Genomic DNA, 17,302 nt, shown 5'->3' on the forward strand with positions numbered 1-17,302 from the left:
TCCGATAATTATTGACTTTTTTGCTTGTCAAACTCACAAACCCATGTCTCATCGGAGGTTATAATGCTCTTCATGAATGTGGGATCGGAATTCACTCTATCAAGCATATCCAAAGAGACCTGTTTACGGTACCAGCCGAGCCATAACTCGTTTCATTCCCAAAATATACACCAAAATCATTCGAGCTGACCCGCTAGAGCTGTCGAGCCCTTTTACTTTCTCTCTACCACAACGAGGCATATTCTATAGCTTTTCCATAAAAAATTCACATTCAAAATTAGTACTGGAACAAGTCGAATTATATTTAATTGCAGAGGTGCTAAATCTATAAAATTTGAATACTGTCAAATGCTGTGACTGTCGACGCTTATTGATCATAGGAAAATAGAATATAAATTTTTATGATTTTTCGGCTAAAAATATATTACAGAATAGTTTCCGAGTAGGTGCTTCACCATTATATGTATGTTGAAATAAATTTAAGTCTCCTTATTTTAAAGGGCTAGTTTTCGCTTGCCAGCCTCCTTTGTTACAATCAACATCGCAGTCTGCCACTGCCTCCATTGCTACTCGTTGTATACGAGTATTATTCACTGTTCTATGTAAAATTTAATTTATTTTTACTGCGCACCCCACCACCTACACGTCCATCATGGGTGCCCAGCTACTCGTACTTTGCACTTGCCAAATCTTTTGTCGATTATTTGTGCTACTATTCATTGCCATTATTCTCTTGCCGCACTTCTCCTTAACCATCAGCAGTACATACAGTTGCTCCATAGCTGACAGCAACAAAGTGTAATCGCTTTTGAAACAAAATGAAAACTAAATATACTATATTTATATATGTATATTTGTCTGTGTGTATATATACATATATGTGTGTTTGTCTGTAATTCATTGCCTGCATTTTCACAGTCTGTAGCAGCTCACAGCTCAAGTTAACAGCATTTGGAAATTTACATTGTAAGTAAAAGGTTTTCTATTTCAATTCTTGTTAACTAGAACACTATCGGCAGCCATGGGACCAGCCAGAGCCTATCGGCTGTAGTTGGTAGCTTGTGGCCACTGACAAAATGTTTTGTATGGAAATTTGGAAATTTTTAATCAATTCTGCATGAGATTTGACGCACTCATGTTTGAATTCATTTCGATTGTTTGTAATACCAAAAGAGATTACATGCTCGGTCCCTTGAGACTGCGACTCGCTCTCTATATGTAAGTAAATGTATGCTACATTGCATTTACTTGTGACATAGTAGTAGTTTTTGCTGTTGAAAATCTTAAATTGCCAAATCGTAGAAGTGTCACAGTAGTCCAGAGCAGCTAGTCTATTTATTGGCCGCCCAGTTTAACACACATCAATGAATTTCATTATGAATATATTCGCATACATTTTGCTCGACACTCAATTTCTGCTCAATCAAGCATAGCTTTTGCTCCTACAAAGGACTTTAAACACTTTAAATAAAAAGGCAATCAACTAATGTTCGATGCGACCGTATGTGTCTGTGTGTGTATTGGTGTGCCAACATTTTGCAAAACCCAAAACAATTAATTTTGAATACCATCGAGTGGTCTGCGCCGTAGCTTTTAATGCGACGTTGGAAATCAGCTTCCACCCACTTTTCTTTCACCGTTACGAAATTTTAATTGAATCAACATCAAATGGTTCGGTAAGTCGGGAAGAGTGAGCCGGTGCTTTAAGGGCCAAAGCTTAATTGCCTAAATTAAAACATGCCAAATGCATACCCATGAAACATTAAACCTAAGCGCTTTCAATTAAATATAGATACCTGTATGTGTAAGACAGCGTCACAAACACACACACACCGAAGCACATGTATATGTGTATACTTGTATTTATTTAATTAATTTGAAATTAATATTTAATGCTCTTTCCGCACGACTTTGAGGTGTATCCGCTGTATTGCTTTGCTCAATCAACATTTTCCCCACTCAATATTCCCAATTACCAGCCCAACTACCAAACCGTTTCATTGTTACTGATTTCTTTGTTTGTTATTGTTTTTGCACAGATTGCTAAATCCGAAAATCGTACGCGCGTGTACGCTGGTCCTCACCGATTGGAATCATATACCGACGAAATCATTGAAGGCAGCTGTGACCATTTTGCATCGCATCGCCGTTGCCTGCTCCTGTCCGGCCATGTTGTATCATGTAAGTATTGCGATATATAGCAATTATATACGATATTTTGTATGTTTAGCTATATATTTGAAATGATTACGGTATTATTTTTCATACCCTTTATAAATATTATGTTTAAAGTCATTGCTGGCGGTTCTCCAAGAATTGACGAGTAGCGAACCGAACATAGTAGCTATATGCTATAGTGGTCTAATATCGGTCGTTGAGCATTTTTTTAGTGAGAAAAGAGCAGGTGCAAAATTTCAGGTCGATGTCTCATAAACTGAGTGACTAGATCGCATATATACAGACAAACCGATATAGTAAAACATACTTAGTTCATCGTACTACAAATTTAATATTTTATAGGATCCCCGACGTTTCTTTTTGAGTGTTACAAACACCGATCAACATCAAGATAAGGATCTTCATAAAAGAATATCAAACTGAATAATCTTAAACGAACTATTGTTCGGTTACGTTATCAGATTTAATAACACTATCGAACACAAATTTTAATACACGAAAATCGCTTAATTATTTTTCAAAATTATCTCCATAAAGATATATTACTTTTGCAAGCGTTTGAACTAATTGGCGAAGCATTTTTACCACTCTGTTTGAGATACCTCCAAAACATGCCTTTTGAACGCGTTAACCACTTCTTCAGGTGTCGAGAAAAGTTGACCGCTTAGTTCATTTTTTACGAAGGGAAGTGAAAAGAAGTAATTTTGTTCCAAGTCAGGTCGATTGCTGTTTACTTTCGGATTTTTAACGTTAAATCCACTATTCGGACTCACCTTTCATGTTGTGAGATGTGTTTCGAAGCACCTCTATCGTATTTAAGTAACATTTCTCTCAACCAATCGACTCGAACCTTTTTCTAAGTGATGCATAAATTGTGTAAGATTCAACCTGAGCAATTTTTTTGTACAGTCAAATGTTAAGGCAATGTTGAGTCTATGCTGGTCCCACTAATGCCCATAGTTATCGCAATCTCACGATAGATCACATGACGATCTTGCAATATCGAGCTTTAGCGTCATAAATTGAATTAAGTTCATCGATGCAGCTGAATTAATCCGCGACGAAAGTTGTATCGTAAAACATAAACGCGCGAAAAGTTCGCGATTTAGTTCCATTTTTTTGTCGATAAGAATATTATAAGTTACTGTAAACAACACAAATAACGCTCGGATGTCAAAACTGCTTGAATATGCATACCATAAAAAATGTCAAATTTCACGATAACTTTGTGAGTTTCCATATTGCAACGCTAGTATTACCAAACCCCGAAATATGAAGGGCAACCGATGTTTAGCTTCGGTGTGGCTGAACGCAACCTTATTTCTTCTTTTCTAAATATAAGTTATGTCGTTTCGTGATCTTCGTAATTTTTGCTGATTTCGCATAAATTTTGCCTACGAATAAATGCTTTCGATCAAAAAAGTGTTGGGAGATTTTCATACCAAATATGCCATGGTGAAGAACTGACTATTATCTTACATTTCATGCAAGAAGGGCACTTATTTTTTTGGAGTTTACAAACCGGCTTAAACCAAACAGATTTAAGATTTTTTTAACTGCGAATATAATAATTAATAATAATAGTAATTACTAATTATTTTGAAAAGCATTGAATAAAAATCAAATTTCTAAGGTTGAGATAGTATTACTATTTTTGGATATTTTTGGCTCGAATTTTCTTCCATAATATTCAGATATATTCTCGTTATTCTCATTGTTAAATTTTTTTTTTGCCAAATGAACAAGGGCATACTCATACTGAATAAGGAGATTAATTAAAGACATGAAACTTTTTCATCTTTTTTTGTGTCAAATCACGATATGCTGATTACTTAATATTCTTAGTATAGATATCTTCGATTCGCCATTTCTGCTCGATATATTTGCGCTGGGCTCTTATCAAAAATTAGATTTAAAAGCAATAACAAAGTTATCGCGTTCAATTTGTTTGTGTAAGAGAGTATGCAGATGCCTCATTAAATTAGTATATCCGCCATCTTCAGTATTCCCAAGTTTTGTTTGACATATTATAGGCCAGTTTAATCATTGTGAATGGCTAAAATGAGAAATTATTACCAAAATACAAAAATTTCATGAAAATAAATAAACATTTCTAATTTTTCTTATTTTTAAAAACTTAAAGCTAATAAAAGGAGGGACTAAAACCTTTCTTCGACGCGAAAAGAAGAATTGCTCCACCAAAGATAGAATCGCAATACAATTGTGTATGCGTTTTGTTAAATATATTATTCACACAAAATTTTATTATTACAACATACTTGTATTACTGTCCTTTTCTAATGGTTGCAAATTATTATTCTCTGTATGTGTGGGTTATATGCAGTTTGAGGCCCGCATGTTTTTCTCGAATTACGCAGTACAGGTACGAACTGACAGACCTACAACATGCTGACTAATTTTTATTATTTTAAAAATATTACGGAATTCCGTATCAAGACACTTGTTGGCGTAGACGTCGAATACTCTCAGAGCTGGAGGGTTTTCATCCATTCGCGTAGCCGCTGTTTTTTAATTCGCTGAACTATGTCAATGTCGTCGTATATCTCGTACAGCTCATCGTTCCATCGAATGCGATATTCGCCGTGACCAACGCGCAAAGGACCATAAATCTTTCGCAGAACTTTTCTCTCGAAAACTCGCAACGTCGACTCATCAGATGTTGTCATCGTCCAAGCCTCTGCACCATATAACAGGACGGAAATTATGAGCGACTTATAGAGTTTGGCTTTTGTTCGTCGAGAGAGGATTTTACTTTTCAATTGCCTACTCAGTCCGAAGTAGCACCTGTTGGCAAGAGTAATCCTGCGTTGAATTTCGATGCTGAGATTATTGTTGCTGCTAATACTGATTCGAAAATAGACAAAATTATCTACGACTTCGAAGTTATGACTATCAACAGTGACATGCGAGCCAAATCGCTAGTTCGCCTACTGTGTGTTTGATGACAGGAGATACATATTTCGTCTTGCCCTCGTTCACAACCAGACCCATTTGCTTGCTTCTTTGCCCAACCTGGCAGTTCGAATTATTTTCTTCAGCAGTAGATTGAAGTAGTCGCACGATAGGGAGTGGCCTTATCTAAAACATCTTTTGGTATCGAACGGCTCGGAGAGGTCCTTTCCGATCCTAATGGAGCTTTTGCTATTGCTCAACGTCAGTTTACACAGCCCTATTATTTTTGCGTGGATTGGAGGATGAGAAACCTAAAAGTCGCGTGTAATTTGTCAACAGCTTTCACTGCTGGCCTCATCTCGGCTTATTTTCACCACACGAGAAAAATTTGCGATACCATATGAGCAACATTTTGTGAAAACTTCATGAAATGTATATTGAATGACACTTGGATTTGATGTTCTAATATATAGGTCTTGAATTAAGAACTATCACCCATTTTTTTATGATTAGGCTTTCCAAGGTTAGGTTTCTTCCTCATGTTTAGACTTGGTTTAGCTGATAATGCCTGGGCAAATCTTTCCAATTCTTAAGTAAGATAAGAAATATGGCCTAACACATTTACAGTTGGTCTCTTTGACTCAAAACATTGCGGCGTAAAGTCAAATTTTAATGCCTTTTCTGCTTGTTTTCCTCGGTAGCCCTTAATTTATTTTATTTTTGTTTTCGGACATTTTCCTACTTAAGCTGATTTCGTGCGCAAATCGTTGGAAATTAAATTGTAAACCTGCGGATTTTAGAAAACCAAAGTTTTTTGTTTACTCTCCAACCGAACAACTCGTAGTTAAATGAATATGTTGCATGCTTTTTGGAGCGTGCAAACACGAAATTATACCCCAAAAAGCATACAGTCAAGCGAACGGCCGACTATGGCACAACAGCAGCAGGTGATCCGAAAGGCTGAAGAACTTTGCAGACAAAATGCAACTTTGAGTTTAATTGTAAATTTCGGATTAAATTTGTAGACGGAGCGCCAACAGTGCAATGTTGGACCACGTTAACGTCCCGCCACACTTGCTGCCGCCTTTTAATTTCCAGTGTAATTTAGACATGTACATAGGTAAAATTTTAATTTCAATTTCAAATTTTCTCTATTTACACGACAAACGCACACTTACATATACATAAACGCTCGCGTGTACCCGGCTGCACGGAGTGCTTGCCGGCTTGGTCTCGTGTTTGCCGTTGATTTTGTTGTGCGCTTGGCGAATTTCCGCCGTATTCTCGCACGCAAAGCAAACATAAATCAAAGTCACTGGCAAAATATTCCGGCAAAGTGCACAGCAGCATCCAGCCGCCAATGGGTGTAAATAGAAATAGCTACTTAAAAATATACGCGCCGGCGTGTATGAGTGCGTGTATGTGTGTGTATACGATATAAATTTGTTTGCTTGTGTGCGGTGTGGCATTGCCAGCATCAATTCAAGCCACAATGGCCGCCACTAGCGCAACAGCGCACGTGTGTTCGCCGCATTTGCCGCCTAGGCGGGCTTAGTTCAGTCTGGCCTGACACGATAACGTCCGCCGGCTTCAGGCTGCCTGCTGCCTTTCCACCTTTGTATGTATTTCTATGCCTGTGGCGGCACCAACTGCCTGACTCTGTCTGTTTGCTTTCTACTTTTTCTATTTTCGTGGCATCGCCCGAGGTGCAGCTGTGCGGCGCTGTGTTTATGTGTGTTGAAAAAGTTACAACTTCCTGTTGCTCCTTGCCGTCCTTCCGCTCTTCACCGTAGAGCGCGCTTTACTCACTCTTTTTTCGCTTCTTTTGTGTGTGTTTTTTTGCAAATTAAATGAACTTGAACTTCGTAGGGAAAGCGCACGGCTGTTCCGGCTGCAAGGCTTTTGGTGGCCGTGGTGTAATGACAGCGGTAGACGGCGTTGTGGCGTTGTGACGCAGGCAGTTTAACTGTAATGCAGACTAAATAAATTCTATAAATTCGTAGGTGCCATAAGCAGAGGAATTAAAAGTATTTTTTTGCGATAATTTCTGGCGCAAATTTTAGTTTTTTATTTGCCAATTCTTCTTTAGCATTTTTTTTTTACATTTTTTTTCTTTTACAAATTTACAAATTTTTTTCACTACACTCTTCTGAGTAATTTGATATATTTTTTGCGCTCTCCTCTTCCATCCTCATTTGCAACTGCCTAACGCTGCTAAAAATATAAAAAAAATGAAAGTTGAAAATATGAGTAATCATAATATATTTTGCAGTAATTTGCTTTGCAACAAAAGCTGTAATAAAGAGCGCACAAAGAATTCTTTCTTAGCGGCCCATAAATCAAGATATGCGCGCTCAAGCGGCTTTTTGCTGTTGAAATATTATGAATTGAATTAAAAATTTGCCAAGAACTGAAGGAATTATTTTTGCTACAAATTAATGCTATATTTTTTCGGCAGTTTGGTATGTGATTTATTGCAGCACAGAAATTTAGCCAGATTCTCACATTAACTGCAGTGGTTTTCGTAAAATGAAAATAATTTTATTTTTTTTTTTCAACTAAAAGCAACGCAATTTTCTCTTGTAAGTAAAATTAATATTCGAAAATATTTTTTTATTATTTTTTTCTTTATTTTTGAAAAAGAAATCTATGCAAATTCTAATATAATAAGTTAGTGCAAATTATGTATACGTTTTCGGCCTAAAGTGCCGCTACACCACTGTGAGTGCTACAAGCTCATGGTGTTTCGGTTGGTAGACTTTAGTTATACGAGTACTTACATCCCAAAGGAGTTTGAAAATCTGCCGAACACACAAGCACACTTTAAGATCATGCCAAATTCGAACTGTTCTACATCAGAATACAGTGGTTTCGAAGCACCAAAATTTAATCAAATAACTCACTGATCTTTTGTGAGTATGGATAATCTAGAATTTCTGGAAATGAATATTACACTAATTTATACGCCAAGGGTTCGATAATTGTTTAGCCTCAAAGTTCGTTGTCACCACTATCGCATGAAGATTTTACTATCGATTGGTATGGACATCTGACTACCACAAAAATTTCGGCCGATTCGGTTTAGTAATTCGGTTTTAACCGCTTGTGGAAGCGAAAATGTCAAATAATTTTAAGGAAATAGTAAAAGAATAATGGCGGTCCCTCATTCGACTCTAGTTAGTTTAAGGTAAATAACACAGTGAAGTCCAAGAGCGCTTGCATTCTGTATTTAGTAACTCTTCTCCCTCGACGGTAACTACCAAAACTTAGTTTAACGAGTTTTAAGGTTGTGGCACGTCGGTTTCGCTGATGATCATACCCAGATGCCGAATAATGGCTACACGGGAGATAAGGTGAAACAAGTATACTATCTCCTATTGTCAGACATCTAGTTGAAGGTGACGACATAACTAAAGCAGTAGGCATCGCAAAGATAGTCTGGATCCTGTATGATATATTGCACTCGAGTTTTTGCAGAGATGGAAGTCGCGTTAACTAACTACGGACAATAAGCCAACAACGACCTTCGACGAAATATGGATCTGCTGACACACCAGAGATCAAAACACAATCGACTTCGTCCGTTGAATTCGAAGTAGGAGGTGTAAGATGATAGGATTGACAAGGTGTCGGACGAATAAAACGGTCACAGGGCACATTTGAGGAAAAAAGTGCTCTCCCACCATGGCAACGCACCGGTTTACACTTTCGAGTGGTCCAATTAGATGGCAGACCAGACAGACAGACTACTACCACTTTGAAACTTCTTTTTGTTTCCAAAATAAAAAAAATGGTCGGCGGTTCGAAATTGAAATAAAACCTTCCTTTTGCCTAAACAGGATTCACTTTTACATTTCTAGCTTTATTCGAAGTCTTAAGTGTCTACAGCAACCTAATGATATTGGAAGTAATGAATCAGCGATTTTCTCTCCAATCTTCAGTTATATGAAACGTCACTTAACATCGCTCAATAAACAAGTCACTCATTATCCCAGTCCTACAATACAGATCATAGGCATGGACGATAACAACAGCTGTTGAGTCGGCATTACGAGTTTTAGAGAGAAAGGCTCTGCGGAAGATTTGTGGTCCTCTGCCGATTGGCAACGGCGGATACAGCAGTCGACGAAGCTGTACGAGATATTCGACGAAATTGACATAGTTCAACGAATTAGGAGGCAGCGGTTTCGTCCGAAAGAAAGAAAACCCTCCAGCTCTGAGAGTATTCGCAGTACCCGTCGGAGGAAGCAGTGGCAGAGGAAGACCTTTACTCCGCCGTTGGAAAGACCAAATGGAGAAGGTCCTGGCTACACTTGGAATCTCAAGTGGCGCCAAAGAGCGAAAAGAAGAACGACTGGCGCGCTGTTGTTAAATCGTCTATAACCTCGTAAGCGGTGTCTACGCCAATAAAGAATAACTTTTGTATAACTATCATGGAATTACTAGTAAACCGTTAAGATTTCTAAAGTATTAGTAATGAAAATATTCTCCAATATTAATAGCATCTTAACCCACTGTCGAGCCACGCTGTCAACTCTCACCGCGGCGGAGCATGCAATGACACCAGACACAAACACTCGCCAGCAAATGCAGCAGGATAATTGAATTGCTTTGACTGTGGCGTCTGGGCGACTAACTGACTGTCTGACTGGCACTGGCAGACGCGCGGTTTGGTCTCAGTTGTGCGCATTGCAACCGCTAATGATTTTGTATACACAAACGTTTCAACACCCATAAACACCCAACAAAGCGTGTGTGCTTCAGCGTATATTTACATGTATTTATTTATATGTATGTATGTATATGTAACGGTACTTGCACGCGTATATGTATGTGCAATTATAAAATAAATTGCACGTACAGTCAGCAGCTGGCACTTTGTCTAATATTGGCGAAGAGCCTTATCCGCCTCACGCCGCCTTTGGGTTAACCGCACTTTCAAGCCATTTTCAAACAAGTCATCATCATATCCGCCTCAACACTTTGTTATTTCTCCACTTTACTCAAAACACACTCTCGCACCAAATACCTAACCTTACTCTATTCATTATTATTATTATTTGTTTGCAGGCGAAACTGCTTCGCATCTTTCAGCAGGTCTTCAGCGTCGAACGTGATGCTCATCACGAGGAGTTGCGCCGTCTCGGCATCTATGTGGTGCGTAAATTTGTCGAGGTGGCGCCCAAAAATCCGAAAATCTACGCTGAATTATTATTCTGGAAGAACGTCAAGGAGGCGAACGAGTTGGAAGGCGGCTATTTAGATGCATACGAGCCGTAAGTATGAGCACCAACAATTATTAAAGCAATTTTGACGGCAGCAGGGGTCTGCTGGTGCGGTCCTCTCAGTGAGCTCCCTGGAGCATTTTTCATTTAACCGCGTTCATTATTTAATAAATTCCCTTCTAATATATTTTTGAAAGAAACAGACAGCATTATTGCTGGCTGCTTGTAAGCCGCGGCAGGCCAACGGCTGCTCATGTGACAGCGGCAGTTGTGCTATTCATGTATCACTTGACTGCCACTCCGTGCGTCAGCTAGCCTGCCTGCTAGCCGTCTGCTGCAGATGGAATGATAAATGATTGTTTCTGCTTTGTAATGCAAATACATATAGACCTTTGTTGTACTATACTAACTTGCCGACTTTTCTCTTGTTTTCTATGCTCAATAGCGCTAAAGGCGTCTGGACCGAAGAACAGGAGGACCAATTGCGTATGCTCTTTGAGGAGAATCAGCGTAATCCTGAAACTGATAAGGGTAAGTTGTCGCCATCTATTTCCTATAGTTGTGTTGTTGTACATACAAAAAGTATAACTGTGCCGCCATAAATATCAACTCAGCGGTGCGCTCGTAACCTCAAACTGCCAGCCTATAATCATTCATGCGCTCTGCTTAAAATCACAAATTTGTAATTGCATCCATCATAGAGTCCTTTGAATTGATTGCCGTCAAACGTCACCGCGCCCCACCTACTGTCACACAAATGTCAACATTATTCCTTCACTTATTCCGCCATTCGACTGTGTGCCGTTGCGCGGCGCTGGTGGTGTGGCGGGACGCAAGGCCTTTGTGTCCGTCGCGCATAATTGCGCACATCATTTGTGTCACATTGAGACAGTTTTAGCAATTCATTGAAATTGAGACGGCATTTCAGTTGTGTTTGTATATGTGTTTGGGCATAGGTATGCGTTTTGTCGGTTTGGCGCATTGCGCAGTGGACAGCAGGCAGGCAAGTGACGACACCAGCGCTGAAATGACAAACTAATATTTGTTTTTATTAAACTGTCACAAATGTCGAAATTAATGGGGTTGATGTTGGAGAAATAAATATTTGTGAATTGGGCGGGCGGAAGCAGTGCTTGATTTATTGTTTATTCAAATTGATTACTCCGGTTCTGGAGCGCTTTAGAGGAGTGGGATTTCTATAAATTTTCTATAGCACTTTTTAATAACGCAATCGCTTTGGCTTCAGGACTCACCTGACACTATTCTTCTCCTTCTTTATTGGCGTAGACACCGCTTACGTGATTTTAGCTTGACACTCAGCGTAGTAAATTAGCTGGTTGCTGAAGTGAGTTTTGATTATTCAAGTTATCAAATTATTATAAATGTTTCAAGTGTTTAATAAATATTACGTAAAAGTAGAAAGTATAATTTTTCTACGGCAATTAAAGTTGACATCTACAATTGGAATTCAGCATAGCACTTATGTTAGAACGGAGGTTTATACAAAGTAGCCTAGAAAATAGACTAGGTGACAAACGACACAACTAGGCCTTTAGGAGACCCATTGTGAGGCCACTGGCACTCCTCAAATCTCTTCGCTGTATTATGTACCCTCTGAACCACCGAGTTTTTCTTATGAAATTTAACAAAAAGTTTTAGCTGTGCAACCTCCGAAACATAGGCGAAAAACCGTCGACCAATAATTTCGATACCATGTCTCCTTTAGACAGCTCCTACAGTAGTCATTATCTGGTGTCCGTTAAAGGCCAACATGTCTGCCAATTAGTTAATGACCAGTTAAAACACCCACTATATTTATTATTTCATTATTTTCACTTTAAAGTCGGTATATGCAGCACATATTCTAATTATACCATGTTTTCCTGCTTTTTGAGCGAGATAGAGATTGACTCCACCGACACATAGCTATATCTGTAACATTTATGTCGATTAAATATCCAAAAGTAGCCAGAGGCGAAACCTATTGACAAATTACGAAAACTTCGACTTCCCAATTATACACCCTCATTATCAAAGTCTAATTGTGGGGTGGTGCATAGATTAGTTCATCTGTTTTACTGCTACGAAGCTTATCACTATATCCTGGAGCACTTTAAAATTATCTTTATTTTGAAAAGGGATATTAGATCCACTAATAGATCAAAGTATACTTTCGCTATCTTTGATGAAACTTTAATAATTTTAAAGCCGTTTGTCTGTCTGTATATATAAATATAAGTGTTTACATATTAATTTTCCAAAATATACTTTTTTTACTATACTTTTTTTTTGTCAAAAACATGTCTTTACTTTGACAGCTGGTTTGACAGCTATCTATCTAAGAAATAGTATACCTCTTAAAAAACATAGAGGGCTTCAAAATTGCTTTGTTTCTACAAATAAAAATACTTCCAATACTTAATCGTATAATAATTGGTCCCTGAAAACCGATTTATTTTGCTTTAAGTTAAATTTTTAATTAAGTATAGTCAGAGTATAGCCACTTTGGAGTTAAATTCTCTTAGAAACACGCGTCCACATTGGCAAAAAGTGTGACAGTCGATTTTAACAAGCTTTCACCGCCAGCATCAATTATCATAGATAGGAAGAGATATTAATCACTTTAACCCAAATCTTTACCATAAAGTGGATGCATAAAAACCTTCAAATTAAGTTCCCAAAGCTTTTTTTAATCTGTCGTCTTGATACCTGCGGCCGTTCGATAACAATTCCTCTCCTATTAGCCAGAGCTAACCATCTAAAAATTCATCTTTGACATTATATTACTGGAATGGAATCAACGAAATCAAAATTTTGGAGAATGCAAGTTAGGTCATGGTTTTTAGTCGGCAATAAATTCGGTTACATAGACCCTAATATTACTAGACCAGAGCATATTTCGTAGGTTAGGTTAGGCCAGGTCGTAGAGTTGATTCAAAATCGATCGATCTCACTTCAACAGATATTTGTCACTTCTATTATCTAAAAACTCCTAGCGGATCATGAATTCCTAAAATATCGACGGAGTGTTTTGAGTTTACCACAAATTTATTAAAGTGGTCAGTCTGGCGAGTTATTTCTTTTTCAGTCTGGCAAGAGCGGGGCAATAGAGGAAAAAGTGATACGATGATTCTACCTCGCCTTCCTCCATACAGCTGTGACAAAGAGCGTCAGGCAAAATATTTACTCGCACCGCCTATGAACCCATTGGACAGGGTCCAATCTGAATACCTACAATCGCAACGAGATTAGGCTTACATGATTCGGTTGACCTCTTATACGGTTCACTGTAGCACAGAAAGAATTCACTGTTGCACAGTTTCTGGTTGATGACCAGGGCTTCCCGTGCTCACTAGAGGTACATAGGTCCAGCGCTATAACCCACGAGATCAACAGAAAACCGATTCGCTTCTAATCAACTGAAATTGGGGTAAAGGCAGCCTCCGCAAACTCCTCGGTTTGCAATTTCCGGCGATTCCGCTGTGGGTGGGCACCCACAAGTCTATTTTTTATAACACATTTACACGCTGATATTCATACTTCCGAGGAGAAAATTTCTAAAGCCGGCGCCATTTCGTGAAGTACTGTATCAAGACTAGATGGAACCGTCATCCAGAAGTCAGCAATCATCCATAAGTGTAAAATCATTTCAATATTTTCTACGAACGATCTGCCCGTTTCAGACCTTGGTTTATTTCCGAGTCATCTATAGATCTTTTAACGAATTAATGGATCCAATGCGGTTTTACAAGTGACCGATCTGAATGTTTCAGAGCTTGATTAGTTTCCGACTCTTCTATACATCTTTTGACGGATTAAGAGTTCCGATGAAGTTTTATAGCTGAGTAAGACCAGGCTTCCCTTTGGCAGCCCAAGCTTGCCATTACCGTATGGAATTTCTATTCCAGGATTCTTGTAACTATTGTATTCCATAATTTAGATCTAAAGTAGTTTTGGACAGACCGTCTGCAATAATGCCTGTTCCTTTATTATACTGAAGTATCCGACTGCTTGAGTGTCTTCAAACCATATATAATTAATAAAGTACTATAATTTTTAATCTACCGCAATTAACGAAATCATAAATTAAATTTTCCGCGGTAAAATTTAGTGACACTCTATGCCACAGCCACATAGTCAGGCGATTAGCAGTTGAACTCACACGCACAAAATTTTGAACTTTAAATCTCCCCACACATACAAATAACGGCATACATACAAACACCTTGCTTATCAATCTTACTGGTTGGCAGCCGTCGTCAGTGACGCGCAAAAAACCGAAGCCCAAACCGAAACCGCAACCTCAACAACTAGCGAATGCCAAAGTAGACGACACTTTCAACAAATGCGCCAACAAGCGCTAACAACAGCAACAACTAACTTACATAGTTGCATATAGTTGGTGGAGGCCCAACAACAATAACTACTTGACCACAAGCCGAAAAATGCTTCATCACTTCGTCACTTTTTCTAATTCGCAACCATTTAGTTGGTGAAAAGGGTTTACCGTAGTTGAAGCCCATGGTGAGGGCGCATTTTGGCAAATTAAATTTAAATCCCTCCTTAAACGCTCGGTTTCGATGTGAGGGAGGGAAATGAGGTTTTTGTGGGACAAGTGTTATGAAAGTACATGGGGGGCTGATTGATTTGTAGGCGGCGCCCGTTGATTTAGGAAATAGTTTTAGTTATATCACCCAAACTCTTACGCATTTGCCTTTGCAGATGTGATTGATTGGATATTGGAGCATCTGAATGAGAAGACACGCACGCGGCGCATGGTGCTTAAGAAGATGAAGGAAATGGGTCTGGTATTCAAGGCACCGACAAAGCGTACGACTGCCGGTGCGGCCAACAAGAAGCTATGGTCTACAGAGGAAGATGAAGAACTGCAAAGTCTCTACGACGAACATCGCTTAGAGGATGGTAACTATTTTGGGAAAAGATTTTCTAAACACATTACTTATTTGATCGTTCTTCACTTGCAGATTGCTTGCAACGCATCATCAACGAATTCGTAGATCGCCGCACGAAGCGTCAAATAATACAACGACTGCTGCAACTGCACATAATCGCAGATAAATCGGAGATTATGCCGAAGAAGAAACCGAAGCGCAAGTCGAAAAAGACAAATGCCAATTTGGAAGGCAGTGACAATGAGGGTGAATACATGGAAGAGCCGCAATTCGGCGAACTTCAATCGCCCAGCGTCGCTAAAGCCTCGAAGAAGAAGAAGAAGGATAAATTGAAGAAGAATAAGAACAAGTTGGCGGCGACAGCTAAACCTGCCAAACCGGTGAAGCGTAAGATCGTGCGTACGCCACTCGATGTGGGCACTGTGAAGGCGCTGATTGCAGAAGTTGCCGATAAGTATCAGGAGGCCATTGATTGGTTGAAGGAATGCCTAGACGATGCAGCCGAAGATACCGAAGAGCCCAGTGAAGAGGATGATGGAGTGCCATTGGTGCCGCTGCAAGAGATCGCACGTGAAGCCATGGAGAATACTGATTTCCAAAAGATAATCGTTGCTTTGGGCATACAACCACCATTGTTGGGCACAGAAAGCTATTGGCGCATACCAGTTTATCTCAATTCAGCTGACTTGAAGTTCCGTGCAAAAATCGTAGCTGGCGAAGAGATCGACATCGATATGGAAGGTGTAGAAGAGGAGGAAGGTGCTGATACAGAAACGGCAGTGGAGGTCGCTAGCGGAGACGAGTCGGATGATGATGATGATGATGATGATGACGACGAGTCAGAAAGCGATTCCGACGGCGATGCTGGCGGTGCTGCAAGGCAGGACAGTGAAAGCGAAGAAGATTTCTTTGATAACTTCGCCGAAAAACATAAGAAACGCATGGCCGCAATGGACGACTTCGTCGAGAAGCGTGCGCAAAAAATGCGCAGCATAATGTTTAACAAAAGCGATGAGGAAGACACTGAGCGTGCGGGTATTGGACAAAAGAAGAAGCGTGAACGTAAAAGCAAAGCAAGCAAAGGTGAAAAGTCGGACAAAAACTCCGACAACGATGCGGCTGAGGTTGATGAAATCGTAAAGAAACTCGACAAAAAGCGGCGTCAACCAACAATCATTAGTGATGATGATGACGATGATGACGTCGCAAAGTCAATCGCTACAGAGCGTTCCGATGTTGTGAGCGATTTATTCGATCAACTGAAATCACAAACCGCCAAGAAGAAACGTGAGGCAACCACTTACACCGAGGAAATGGACGAGCTTAATTTCAATTCAGAAGACTACCGCAAGCGGCTGCTTGAGCTGGGCGACAGCGATGAAGACGACGACGAAGACGCCATGGCAACGACCAGCAACACCAACAATAAGACTCGCATGCGACGCGCTAATGTAATTGACTCCGATAGCGAAGAAGATGAGAGCGCCAATGTAAATGATGAAATGAACAAGGGCTTCGATGAAGACAACAAAGACGTTAGCGATAATGGTGTTGTGGACGGCAAAGAGGTAGCGGTTGAAGATGATGACGGCACACGCGGTTTGAGTGCTGGCATTGTTAACACAGTAGAAAATCAAGCATCTGCCGATGACATCATCACAACGGCTGACAGCGCTGGACCTGTTGATGAGATTGCAACACACACAACAACAAATAAGCGCAAACGTAACATTTTGGACGATAGCGATGAGGAATATGACACCAACATTGGGAAACAGCCCGACAGCGAGGAAGAGGATGCATTCATCACGCGCCGGAAACCGACTAAGGAGGAACAACAACGTTTAGACAGCGGTGAGGAGCCAGCCAAACGACGTCGTCTCGCTATCATCGACGACGATGACGATGATGAGTAGATGATTGCAGCTGCAATGTCCCAAGGATCCATTCATCGCACATTACATAATTTGTATTTCTGAATTAATTTTGAATTTAATGTTTATTTGCTTTTTATCATCATATTTATGTCCATTATTTGCCGAATTCATTTGTTAGTAGTATAATATAAGATAT

General features: G+C 39.6%; 1 protein-coding gene across 1 annotated transcript in view; it reads left to right on the forward strand.

Moving 5' to 3' along the window:
• LOC105231878 (protein timeless homolog) overlaps window positions 1-17,297 on the forward strand; it is a 455,353-nt gene extending 438,056 nt beyond the window's left edge. Inside the window, exons 14-18 of the mRNA XM_049448228.1 lie at window positions 2,040-2,181; window positions 10,162-10,367; window positions 10,762-10,847; window positions 15,039-15,239; window positions 15,302-17,297. Coding sequence (XP_049304185.1) covers window positions 2,040-2,181; window positions 10,162-10,367; window positions 10,762-10,847; window positions 15,039-15,239; window positions 15,302-17,145 — 2,479 coding nt within the window. The 3' untranslated portion in view covers window positions 17,146-17,297. The remainder of the gene's footprint in view (window positions 1-2,039; window positions 2,182-10,161; window positions 10,368-10,761; window positions 10,848-15,038; window positions 15,240-15,301) is intronic.
• The last annotated feature ends 5 nt before the right edge of the window (window positions 17,298-17,302 follow it).

This window comes from Bactrocera dorsalis, chromosome 2, assembly GCF_023373825.1.
Source record: "Bactrocera dorsalis isolate Fly_Bdor chromosome 2, ASM2337382v1, whole genome shotgun sequence".
NCBI classification, from domain to species: Eukaryota; Metazoa; Arthropoda; class Insecta; order Diptera; family Tephritidae; genus Bactrocera; species Bactrocera dorsalis.